The sequence below is a fragment of the Bos grunniens genome, chromosome 6 (assembly GCF_055505025.1).
Source record: "Bos grunniens cultivar Pamir isolate PY7600 chromosome 6, Bosgru_T2T1.0, whole genome shotgun sequence".
Classification (NCBI taxonomy): domain Eukaryota; kingdom Metazoa; phylum Chordata; class Mammalia; order Artiodactyla; family Bovidae; genus Bos; species Bos grunniens.
The window spans coordinates 92,504,913-92,517,191 of NC_141170.1; the positions used below are offsets into that span (position 1 = coordinate 92,504,913).

A 12,279-nucleotide genomic window follows, 5' to 3' on the forward strand; every position below is an offset into this window, starting at 1 on the left:
GTGGATGTATTAAGACAGAGTGATCTATCTAAATGAGCTCACCTTGGCAATTTTATGTTGGGTGAGACATTAGTTGGTTTTCCAACTCTTCCCCTTGGCTTCATTTCAACCTTCCAGGCATATCATCAAGCGAGAATGCTTTGGTGCCTTCTCACTGACCCAAGAGTGAGAGGCCAGACCAAGCAAGTCAGTAGTCAATTACTTCCCCCCCTGAAGTCTGCACACCCTTCTTACACTTTTCCCATTTGACACTTTCATAACCATATTTAGCTTTCTTCCTACCATCTCCCTGTAATTCAAAAGGCAATTTAGACTCCCATATGGTTGCCATCGAAGCTAACAGATGTCTAGCAAATTAAAACAAAAATTATGACTTATAAACTGCTGATGTATCATCATTCCAGAACATCTTACAATTTACAGTGAATCATAAGATAAGGCTTCCAACTTGATGCCCCCCACAAGGTTCTCTAAATCTCTCTTCTCTGGGAATTGAAGCCCTGTGGAAACAAATTAGATGCGACATTCTGCCATCAAACCTGGGTAAACCTACACTTAAAGATACAATGTAATATTTGCAAGCACATCAAGGAGAAATTTGGCCTCAAGGATCCATGGCTTTCTAATCTTTGTACAGCAAAGAGAAGAAAAATGACTTGGATCTCCTAAGTCATTTAAGGCTTCCACTGATCCACAGTGCTCTTCTCAAATAAGTGATGAATAAATCTGTTGAATCTATTCACCTCATCTCCTTGGTAGATATCAAGAGGAGCACCATTACCTGGTAGTAATGACAAACTTCCAGGCTAAGGTATTCTAGAAGTTCTATAGCCAGGATGGAAACAGTATGAAATCTGGAGACAATGACACAGGCCATATCTACCATTTATTAAATATTGAGACAGTGTGCTCGGTAATATCTTATCCGATTGCATCCTCAAATCTACAACTCTACTGGATAACGTTGTGCTTAGTCACTCAGTCATGACCGATTCTTTGCGACCCCATGGACTGTAGTCTGCCAGGCTCCTCTGTCCATGGGGATTCTCCTGACAAGAATACTGGAGTGGGTTGCCATGCCCTCCAACAGGGATCTTCCCAACCCAGGGATCGAACTCAGGTCTCCTGCATCGCAGGCAGATTCTTTACCATCTGAGCCACCAGTGAAGCCCATTGCGTAATGTTACCTTTCCTTTAGAAACAAAAATGGCTCAGTGGTAAAGAATTCGCCAGCTAATGAGGGACATGCAAGCTCGATCCCTGGGCCAGGAAGACTCCCTAGAGAAGGAAATGGCAAACCACTCCACTATTCTTGCCTGGGAAATCCCATGGACAGAGGACCCTGACAGACTACAGTCCATGGGGTCACAAAACAGTCAGACACAGCTCAGCGACTAAACAAGGCTCAAGATTGTATTTCCCAAAGATGGCCACAACCCACACAACCTTGACACTCATCCGACAAAAGAGGAATTTGTCTCTTCACCTGCTCGAAACTGAGCAGGCTGCATGCATGCTTTAATCAGAGGAACAGATGAAAGTGACACTGGACCAGTTCAAGGAGTAGTCCACTGGCTGGACGCTGCTTCTTCCAGTCCTAGAGAAAGGAAGAAAACACGTTGAGGTGCTCTAGCCAACAACACTGGCTGAGCTCTCAGCTGCATCAACTGAGATGATGAGAGCCCAGTCATGGGGGGTGTTCCATCTTGGGTATCCCACCCCAGCGAGCCTTCAGTTAACTCCAGCCAGCTCCATCTCACTGCAACTGAAATGGACGGTTCCAAGTGCAAACTGCCCAGCAGAGCCTGGTCAAATCCCAGAACTGTCAGATATAATCAAGTTTTATCTTAAGCCACTAAGTTTTGAGGTTGTGTGTTAGATAGCAATAGATAACCAGAATACTGATATCAATTTGCTTGCCTAGTAACAGTTTTTAAGTATTAGAGTCAGAACCTAAAAAGGTCCAGAACAAAATATCTATTCATGCTGGGTGATGGGGTGTGGAGGTTCATTACCCAAAAGCTTTCTCTTCCCTCCCCTACCCCAGAGCAGTCCCAGGTTTTCCAAGAAATGCCCTAGTATGGCGACACCCTCCATAACACCAATTCCCTTCTGGCTTGAGTTCTTCCAATATAAAATAGGGTGAATAAGATTCCCCCACCACCTTGTGATAACTAATGAGAAAGGAATCTGTGCAAGATGTTGACTTTGTTACTCAGAATGCCATTATAAGCATTCTATAAAAGGATCCAGATTTTACACACGAAACTCTAACTCCAATAGTAAAAAATATATTTAATGACTCACAAGACTATATTTGAGATTCACAGTGGGGACACAAAAGTATGCATATGACACCAATAAGTGAATAAGCCAAGAAGAAATTAGGGAAAGATTTTTTCAAATGAAAGAATCCTTGAGGGAAAAATAAATAAATTAATAAAAGTTGATTTCAGACAAATCTCAGTGACAGAAAGTCTATAATTTAATATGTCCCAATATATGCTATTTTCATTATATTTTTCCCCAGCATATTAGAGCTCAAAAGACCCATTCTTTTTTTCAGAACTAGAAAGAAACTTACAACTTGACTAACTCATTGTTTTTTGTTTTATAAATTGGAGTATAGTTACTTTACAATCAGCTATATCTATATATATATATCCCCTTTTTGGGGGGATTTTCTTCCCATTCAGGTCACCACAGAGCAAAGAATAGAGTGCTCTGTGCAATACAGTAGGTTCTTATTGGTTATTATTTTATACATAGTAGTGCAGATGTCAATCCCAATCTCCCAATCTATCCCTCCTTGGTATCCGTATGTTTTCTCTCTACATCTGTGTCTCTATTTCTGCTTTGCAAATAAGTTCATCTATACCATCTTTCTCAGAGAAGGCAATGGCACCCCACTCCAGTTCTCTTGCCTGGCAAATCCCATGGACGGAGGAGCCTGGTGGGCTGCAGTCCATGGGGTCGCTAAGAGTCGGACACGACTGAGAAACTTCACTTTCACTTTTCACTTTCATGCATTGGAGAAGGAAATGGCAACCCACTCCAGTGTTCTTGCCTGGAGAATCCCAGGGACGGGGGAGCCTGGTGGGCTGCCGTCTCTGGGGTCGCACAGAGTCGGACACGACTGAAGCGACTTAGCAGCAGTAGCAGCATACCATCTTTCTAGATTCCACATATATGCATTAATATACAATATCTGTTTTTGTCTTTCTGAATTATTCACTCTCTCTGACCGTCTCTGTGTCGATCCACATCTCTGCAAATGGTACAATTTCATTCCTTTTTATGGCTGAGTAATAATACTCCATTGCATATGTGTACCACATCTTCTTTAGCCATTCCTCTGTTGATGGACATTTAGGTTGCTTCCATGTCCTGACTATTGGATATAATGCTGCAAGAGACATGGAGCAAATGTATCTTTTCAAATTATGGCTTTCTCAAGGTATATGCCCAGGAGTGGGATTGCTGGGTCATACGGTTGTTCTATTTTAGTTTGTTAAGTAACCTCCATACTGTTCTCCATAGTGGCTGTAAATATATGGAGCGCCTCATGAATTTGCATGTCATCCTTGTGCAGGAGCCGTTCTCTGTAACCTTCTCTGTACTGTTTCAATTTTATTATATGTGCTGTCGGAGTGAGCACTAACTCTTCATTTTAACAGTTAAGAAGCTGAGGCCGGGGCAGTTAACTGAGTAGTGAAAAGTCAAACTGCTCATTACTAAGAGAACCAAACACTTAGTGCTAGGGCTACCAAATTCTCAGTTTTTATTTTACCAGAACTTTATCTCAAAATGTCTACAATGTTTTAATTTTTTTTTCTAGAGTTTTGGTGTAGAAAATTAGGAAACCATGTTCTCTGTAATCAATGTCTTCATCATAACTGTGTAAGAGCCGCCCCAGTCTGCTGAATCCAGCAGTCACGATTAGGACGGCAACTGTAGAGAGCAGAGGTGTGAAACTTTACAGAATCAGGCCACCAGTCCCAGCTCTTCAGTCACTAACATCTTAGTCTAAATTACTGTCATCAAATATCATGGCTACCTCATCACTCTAGAGACCGGGGTACTGCAAACTCAGAGATTCCATAATTCCCAAATAATTCCCCAAATTATGAGGTAACCTTGAAGCAGACAGCAGGATAGCAAAAGTATGAGGGGGTATATGAGTGGAAGGCTTTAGGTGCAGTGAGGAGGGACAAGGTGTGTAGACAAACAGCAGAGTCAGAGAAGGGTCCTTGTAACAGAGGTATCTACATAACAGTTCTGCCTGGGACAGATGCTTTAGTTCCACAGCGCTGTGTCTCTTTTCAGGCTTCCCATAAAACTCCTCCCAAGAGATGAAGACCTTCAAAATCAGACACAATGTGACTTTCTTTTGGAACTCTCCATGCAAGCACTCTGCAATTCTTTGCAGCTCTCTACAATTCCAGAGGTTTTGCTACAACCTAAGCCACAGAAAACACTAAATGTGCCTCTGTACACACTACAAAATTGCACCAAACTGTCAGGGAACAGGCCCAGATCCCTTTATTTCTTTTCCACCTCCTGCTATGAAACCGCAGAGAAAGCCCCTGGGTGCTTTTTGTTGCCTGGTAGCTGAAATGTTCAGATTTTGGAAGTGTTCAAGTAAAATCAAGAGGCTTGAACTCACCACCCCAAGAAGATCCAGTCCCAATTCGGTAGTCCCTGACTCTCAAAGTCATGAAAGTTTCAAGTTCAGATAAAATCAAAACGCCTCACCCAGGAATGTGACTTTTAAATATGTCCAACAAGGGTTGAAAAAAAGGAAGCAAGGAAAGAAAATAATTTCTTCTTCCCACATTTGTAGCAGTGTTTGACTATGTGGAGGGAGGGGGGTGACTGCTAACAGGAATCATGTTCAACCTCTGGCAAAAAGTGGCTTGCGAATGACTGGATCTGATATTTATTCATGTGTCGCCACCCCATTATCAGTCCTGAGGCCAGATGACATGCTGACACAGAGAGTGGTCTCCAATCACTCTCATTCCCTTTTGCAAAACATGCAAGAGCAATGCAAGACACTCCTGGAGAAAACAGAGAATAAAAATAAAATAGCCTAGTAAATGCGTGGTGGGAAGAAAACAATATAAAGAGCTGTATTGACAACTCTTCTCATCAATGTATATTTTCAAACACATGGCCAAAACTAAAGGGGAATCAAAATAAATACACCCCATGTTCAGACTGCTGTGGATTATCATTGATCCCACCACCACCACTGGATTATTGTTGACCTCACACTGAATCCACACTAAACAGCAACTTGAAGAACACCCCCCCCCCTCCACCCCAACCAGCCACCATCTTTACTTTCCATGGGGGGAATAGTGGGGGCCAAGGGAGTGCCCGATAAGAAAGAGGATGGAATGGGATGGGATGGAGAAGAAAAAGAACAAGGTCTTTGAAGCAACGTTTCCCCTTGTCCTAGTGAACTCTTTGTCTGGTTGCTGAACATGTTTGTGAAATCAAAGATGAGAATCCAAACAAAACAAAAGAGTAGGCATCCCAGCCTAATTACAATAGGTGCCCAGCATATTGTGGTGCCAGCGGAGCATGGATGAACCTTTCATTCAAGCATTTGCTCTCCCGGTATCCCCACAAAACATGTCTCGTACGCCTTCTCCTCTGCATCTCTCCAAGGTTTCCCCCAAAACGGCCCGCTCTATGTGTCACTCCTCAGAAAAGCAGGTCGTGAGGTGCGAACACACTAAAACATATGTTGATGGTGACTTGTTATTATCCTGACAATAATACAGACAGAGAAATAAACACCTCCGCCCCGCACACCCTCTGGTCAGTCCATTATGCAAAAGGAGCGCTTTCCCGATGAAGACGAAGAGAAGAGCGTGCAGGAAGGGATATTTACGTGCACATTACAGAACCATATACTGCCGCATCTGCATCCTACACAAAGCCCGAGATGGTGCAAGAAGATACACGCTGAGCATGGCACAGACTGGCCGCGGCAACACGGAGCCAAGCCCTCGTCCAATCAGATCCCCGTCAGAGGTGGACCTCAGGGTCGACTCTGCCCGATTAGCCTTCCCTATTATGACACCACGCTCTGCCCAACATCCATACTCCACCGGGAGCAAATCTCATTCGAGTGGTTGCTCATTTCTCCAACTGCCGAACCCTTTCTTTCATCTGCATCTACGTTATTCGTCCCTTAAAAAGCAATCTCAAGGCCTGGGTGCCCTCTTTCCGGCTCCGTTTTTCTTTTTTACCTTTTCGCGTTCCTAGAAAGGATTAAATGTTTATTTCTCCAACGCGCAGGCTGAAAGGGCGGAAGGCAAACGCCTCTGCGAGCTCCGACAAGCGCCCGAGGGGCTGCGAAAAGTAAAGGCTGAGAGCAACGTGCGCGAAATCATCGCGAATCGATCAGCCACAATAGTTGATATCCCAGAAGCGCTCCAACTTACCCAAAATATGACATTGAAGCCAAATATGAAATACTTGATGCAACAACTGACTTCAGGACCCTTGTAATGCTTCCCGGACATCCTCTGGGTTCATGAAGACACTTGCCCCGGCAGCCCGAGTTTGGAGCCCCGGAGCACCGTTGCTCGGAGCAGCCAGCGGGAAGCTGGGGATCGGGGACGCCGCTCGGAGCCGCGGCGCGGCGGCCAACCAGGGCTGAGCAGCGCAGGGACCGAGCAGCGGAGAGTGGCTCCCGCACCTCCAGCCCTTGGCGCGCGCCGAGGCCGCCGGAGCCGGGGTGGCCGCGAGCGGGCAGGGAAGCACGCTGCAAGCCCCGAGCTTCGCTGAGGCTGGCCCCCAGCACAAGGCGAGCTCCCAAGCCCGTCCGCCGGACGTTGGTCAGCCTCCGGGTTTCGGGCAAACGCGACCGCCGCGGATGCTGGTGGAGACGCTACTCGCCCGCCTGCCCGCTCGCGCGCTCCCTCCCACCCCCTCGCTCCGCCCGCCGATCGCTCCGCCCGCCCGGCAGGCTGCTCCTTCGCCCGCGCCGCCCTCAGCTCCGCCCGCCTCCCGCCGCCCGAGCCTCCGTGAGGTGCGCGCGCGCACGGGCTCGGGTGCTCCCGGGCGGCGGGAGGCACAACGTAGCCGCGCCGCCCCCTTCTTCCAGCGCTCTCCGCTCCTCCCGCTCGCTTCATCCCCGCCCCTTCTCAGGCCATCCAGGAGCGCCGCGGACCCCCGAGCACTGCGGGTAGGTAGGGAGGATGGCAGGCCGAAGGGAGGTGTAAGGATGCCCGGAGAGCGCGCCTATTGGGAGCAGCCTTGGAGGAGTGACTGGGGTTGATGGTCCCCCTCTGCCACCGGCGGCAGCAGACAGCTTCTGGAGGGACCAGGGGGAAAGGATCGCTTCGGGGTGAGAGGGCTGGTTGAGTTGGGATCCTCAGGACGAATCATTCCCCCTGCGCCCCACTGCAGGACGAGCATCCTGGGTGTAGCCTCACTCACACCCCCTGCTCCACCACCTGGTTTTGTAGCAAGAAAAGACGCGGGGCCACTGAGGCGGAGAGAAAAGAGGTCATAGACTTTGCTGGGAGCAAAGGGGAAGGATAAGGTGTTAGGGAAGGCGGGGAAGAGACGGGAAATGGGAGCGAATCCGGAGGATTGCATAGGAAAGTCCCCTGAATTCCCCTGAATGTGGCTCCAACTCAGCCTCCCCACCTGCGAGAGAGAGAGGCTTATCCTGGAGACGGGGACGAGGTAGGACAGATGGCCCAAAGGAATCCGACGCACGACAGGATCCTTGCCCTAGGGCCTGTCGCCGACAGAAATCCGGACTGCAGATGCCCCCACAAGACAGAAGAGTGCCGAAGGAACCTGACCGGTCCTCACGCTAAGCAGGAATCCTGGAGTTCTAGGACGGTCTTCTGAGGAGTCTGATTGGGTTTACAGATCATGAACGACTAAGCTTTTGACCTCTGAGGAAGGAGAGAACGAAGCTGGAAATTATTTTGGAGCCCTGCCTAAGCATGTGTAACTGCCTTCCTCCTGGGACACTGTCATAGGTGCTGGCAAGCAGGTATCAGTATTTCACGAAAAAAGAATGAAGAACTGCTCAGAACTGCGTGTAAACATCTGTGGGTGTTTTTTTAAGGCTTGAAAAAGCTGCAAAGAGATGAGATCAGGGAAACTTTCCAGCCCCATGCCAGTGAAACCCGGTACTGGGCACAGAAATCTGCATGCTTCCTAAGCTCCCAAGTGATCCTTCAATAGGCTTGATAACATTTGGCATAGGATTTCCCTAGTTAACCACCCCCTCGCTTTTCTCAAAACCTAGCTAGCTAGTTGACAGCCTACATGGAGGAGCAGGAAGTTACTTTTTCTTGCAATAAACCACACTTAAACAGGCTTAGCCTTGAGAGGGATTGGGGCTATACTGAGGTCACAGGTAGGAGCCAGGGTCCCCACAAAGGTGGAAGAACCAGAAGATCCTAGAATCATGACACTGGTAACAGTGACTTCAGCCCTTTGGATGAAATAACCCTCTCTACCTCAAAAGTGTCCTTTACCCACCCAAAGCACACAGCAGACTACCACCAATCTGGTGGGCTTCAAAGGTAAAGTCTGCTCTTAGCAGCCAATTCCCCACTAACAGGAAGGTGCTGCCACACTTTACTGTTGGTGCTATATTGTAATTCTTTGTATATGGAAGTAAAGCAGTTACTGCAGATTCCTGGGTAAGTCAGAGGAAATGTCTATCTTAAGGTGATATGACACAACTCAGAAAAGTACTAGAAATTAGATCCAGCTGATGACTGAGTTGATCCTAAGCAGGATTTGTCTTTGAAATAAAACCCAGCAGAGAAGCAGAAGTTCAGATAACTCTGGTAATTTGGGGCAGGGGGACTAGCTGAATTCTCATTTCACATGTCAAAGCCAAGTTCAAGGAGGATTTATGAGTTAAATATATTTTGTAAAGCAAACCAAAAAATAGAATTGTTGTTCAGTCACTAAGGCATGTCCAACTCTGTGATCCCAGGGACTGCAGCATGCCAGGCTTCCCTGTGCTTCATTATCTCCCAGAGTTTGCTCAGATTCGTGTTCATTGAGTCTGTGATGCTACCTAACCACTCATCCTCTGCCACCTCTTCTCCTTTTGCCTTCAATCTTTCCCAGCATCAGTGTGTTTTCCCATGAAAATAGAATACTATTTGTTAAACCTCTGGCTAGAAGTATTTCTCAACTTAGAAGCAATAAAAGGAAATAATCAATGGAGATGACTGGGTAATAGTTTAAAACTTCTATGTGTCAAACATTGTCTTAAACAAGAACATAGAGGACTTCTCTGGTGGTCCAGTGGCTAAGAATTTGCCTTGCAATGCAAGGGAGGCTGGTTCGATCCCTGATCAGGCAACTAAGATCCTGCATGCGACAGGGCAACCCAAGTGCAATAATTACTGAGCCTAGATCCCACATGATACTACAAAGATGTTGCATGCCGCGACTAAGACCCAACACAGTCAAATAGATCAATATTACATAGAAACCTAAACTGAAAAATGGTGACAGCAAATATAAAGAAAAAAGTATGAATATCTTAGCAGGGCTCATACAGTAAAATAAAATACAAAATCTCAGTGATTGAATAAAAGCAGAAAACAGATCACATACAAAGACATCAAATAGTAATAAATATGGTGAAAATTAACTTTACAGTAATTAAAGAAATAGATGTTAACTCAGTGGTAAAGATATAGAGATAACAAGCAATGGTTTGCTCATACATTGCTGGTGTCATTCTAAACTGATTCCATCCATTTGGAAAGCATTTTGGTTATATGTCGTAGGTCAGGATGCTCCTACATTTTGATTCAGCAGTCCCATTTCTGGGAATCTAGCCAACAAAATACTCCAAAATATGAGAAAAGTTCTGTGCCACAAGTTGTACATCACAGCAGTGTTGAAAACTTGGTGACAACTTAAAGATGCTGGAATAGGGGCTATACCCAGCTCCCTGTGCTCGGGACCATGGCGTTGCTTCGTGTTTCTCTTCTTTGCACACATCCTTCCTGATCTCTCCCTAAGCATGCTCCTTGCCCTGTGTCTGTGAGCTGAGCCCTCTTCCTTATCCTCAACACTTTCAATCAGCATTTTCCAGGCTCCCTCTTTCATCTCAGCACCTCCTACATTCTCCCAATTTGGCACTTGGAGACTACCTGTAATTACTTGTTTACCTGCCTGTCTCCTGTACTCTGCTGTGCCCTCCTTCAAGGGTGTGGTCCATCTCCTTTTAATCTGAGAATTACTAGCGCCCTGCCAGTGTTTCAGGTGCTTGATAAATATTTATTTTAAAAACGGGTGAGTCATTTACTCAAATCTTTTACAGACATTAAGGATGATGATTATAGAGTATATGGTAACGTGACTGTATTATAATGTTCAATTTTATTTTTGTGGAAATATCTCAAAGTAATAGGAAAGTTAAATGAAACAAGCAAGATGCACAATGGTATACAGTGTAGGTTGCCATTTTTTTAAAAATAATAGCTTTTTTAGTGCCATCTGCTCGCAGCCCCACCTCCTGCTCCTCCTGCCGCTGCCCTGAGTCACTGCCTGCGCAGCTGGGGCCGCTGGGCTCCCCGCGCTCGCCACCGATATTTGGCATTTGTACAACATGGCAGACATCGACAACAAAGAACAGTCTGAACTTGATCAAGATTTGGATGATGTTGAAGAAGTAGAAGAAGAAGAAACTGGTGAAGAAACAAAAATCAAAGCGCCTCAGCTGACTGTTCAGATGATGCAAAATCCTCAGATTCTTGCAGCCCTTCAAGAAAGACTTGATGGTCTGGTAGAAACACCAACAGGATACATTGAAAGCTTGCTTAGGGTAGTTAAAAGACAAGTGAATGCTCTCAAAAACCTTCAAGTTAAATGTGCACAGATAGAAGCCAAATTCTATGAGGAAGTTCATGATCTTGGAAGAAAGTATGCTGTTCTTTATCAGCCTCTGTTTGATAAGCGATTTGAGATCGTTAATGCCATTTATGAACCTACAGAAGAAGAGTGTGAATGGAAACCAGATGAGGAAGATGAAATTTCAGAGGAGCTAAAAGAAAAGGCCAAGATTGAAGATGAGAAAAAGGATGAAGAAAAAGAAGATCCCAAGGGACTTCCTGAGTTTTGGTTGACTGTTTTTAAGAATGTTGACTTGCTCAGTGATATGGTTCAGGAACATGTGAGCCTATTCTGAAGCACTTGAAAGATATTAAAGTGAAGTTTTCAGATGCTGGTCAACCTATGAGTTTTGTCTTAGAATTTCACTTTGAACCCAATGAATATTTCACAAATGAAGTGTTGACAAAGACATATAGGATGAGGTCAGAACCAGATGATTCTGATCCCTTTTCTTTTGATGGACCAGAAATTATGGGTTGTACAGGGTGCCAGATAGATTGGAAAAAAGGGAAGAATGTCACTTTGAAAACGATTAAGAAGAAGCAGAAACACAAGGGACGTGGGACAGTTCGTACTGTGACCAAAACAGTTTCTAATGACTCTTTCTTTAATTTTTTTGCCCCTCCTGAAGTTCCTGAGAGTGGAGATCTGGATGATGATTCTGAAGCTATCCTCGCTGCAGACTTTGAAATTGGTCACTTTTTATGTGAGCATATAATCCCAAGATCAGTGTTCTACTTTACTGGAGAAGCTATTGAAGATGATGACGATGATTATGATGAAGAAGGTGAAGAAGCAGATGAGGAAGGGGAAGAAGAAGGAGATGAGGAAAATGATCCAGACTATGACCCAAAGAAGGATCAAAACCCAGCAGAGTGCAAGCAACAGTGAAGCAGGATGTATGAGGCCTGAGGATAACCTGCACTAATCTACCTTCTGCTTCCATGGAAAGGATGAATTTACATCATTTGACAAGCCTATTTCAAGTTTTTTGTTGTTTGTTTGTTTGCTCATTTTTGTTTTTGCATCCTAAAATAAAAATGTCATATAATTAAAAAAAAAATAATAATAATAATAAATCGTGTTGACAAAGAAGAATGGAAAATTTATATATGCACACTTTCCTTTGTTAATGAGTAGGCTATGTATGAAAAAAATTTAGGTGTTAACTCTTTTCGAAATGATAATAGTTGTTAGACTATGGGACTGTGTTTTTGTGTTTCTGGTTTCTATTTAATGTGGTTATATCGCTTTTACAATGACAAAGATAAAATTATAAGTAAAGACAAACAAATAAATTAGTAATCATTATATTTATTTCAGCACTACCTTTCATGACTTAATAAATTCCAGCCTATTTTAAGGGGAAAA

General features: G+C 44.8%; 1 protein-coding gene, 1 non-coding gene and 1 pseudogene across 6 annotated transcripts in view; 1 reads left to right on the plus strand and 2 right to left on the minus strand.

Annotated features, from left to right (window-relative positions):
• Positions 1 to 12,279, minus strand: part of TSPAN5 (tetraspanin 5) — a 335,779-nt gene that overhangs the window by 171,910 nt on the left and 151,590 nt on the right. For 2 of the 4 annotated variants that reach the window (XR_015165696.1, XM_086406685.1), the window contains exon 1: positions 6,459 to 6,913. The exons of the other annotated variants lie outside the window; for them this stretch is intronic. Coding sequence is in view for 1 of the 2 variants with exons in the window: in XM_086406685.1 (XP_086262811.1) it covers positions 6,459 to 6,539 (81 nt within the window). In the remaining variant the exon portion in view is untranslated. Of the gene's footprint in view, positions 1 to 6,458; positions 6,914 to 12,279 lie in introns of those variants that run through there. 4 annotated transcript variants of the gene reach the window in all.
• On the minus strand, positions 3,548 to 3,658 carry LOC147370998 (U6 spliceosomal RNA). Its single transcript, XR_015166324.1, has one exon. It is a non-coding gene; the product is annotated as a U6 spliceosomal RNA (small nuclear RNA).
• LOC147370999 (nucleosome assembly protein 1-like 1 pseudogene) lies at positions 10,568 to 12,017 on the plus strand (annotated as a pseudogene). Its single transcript, XR_015165695.1, has one exon. The product of XR_015165695.1 is annotated as a nucleosome assembly protein 1-like 1 pseudogene (transcript).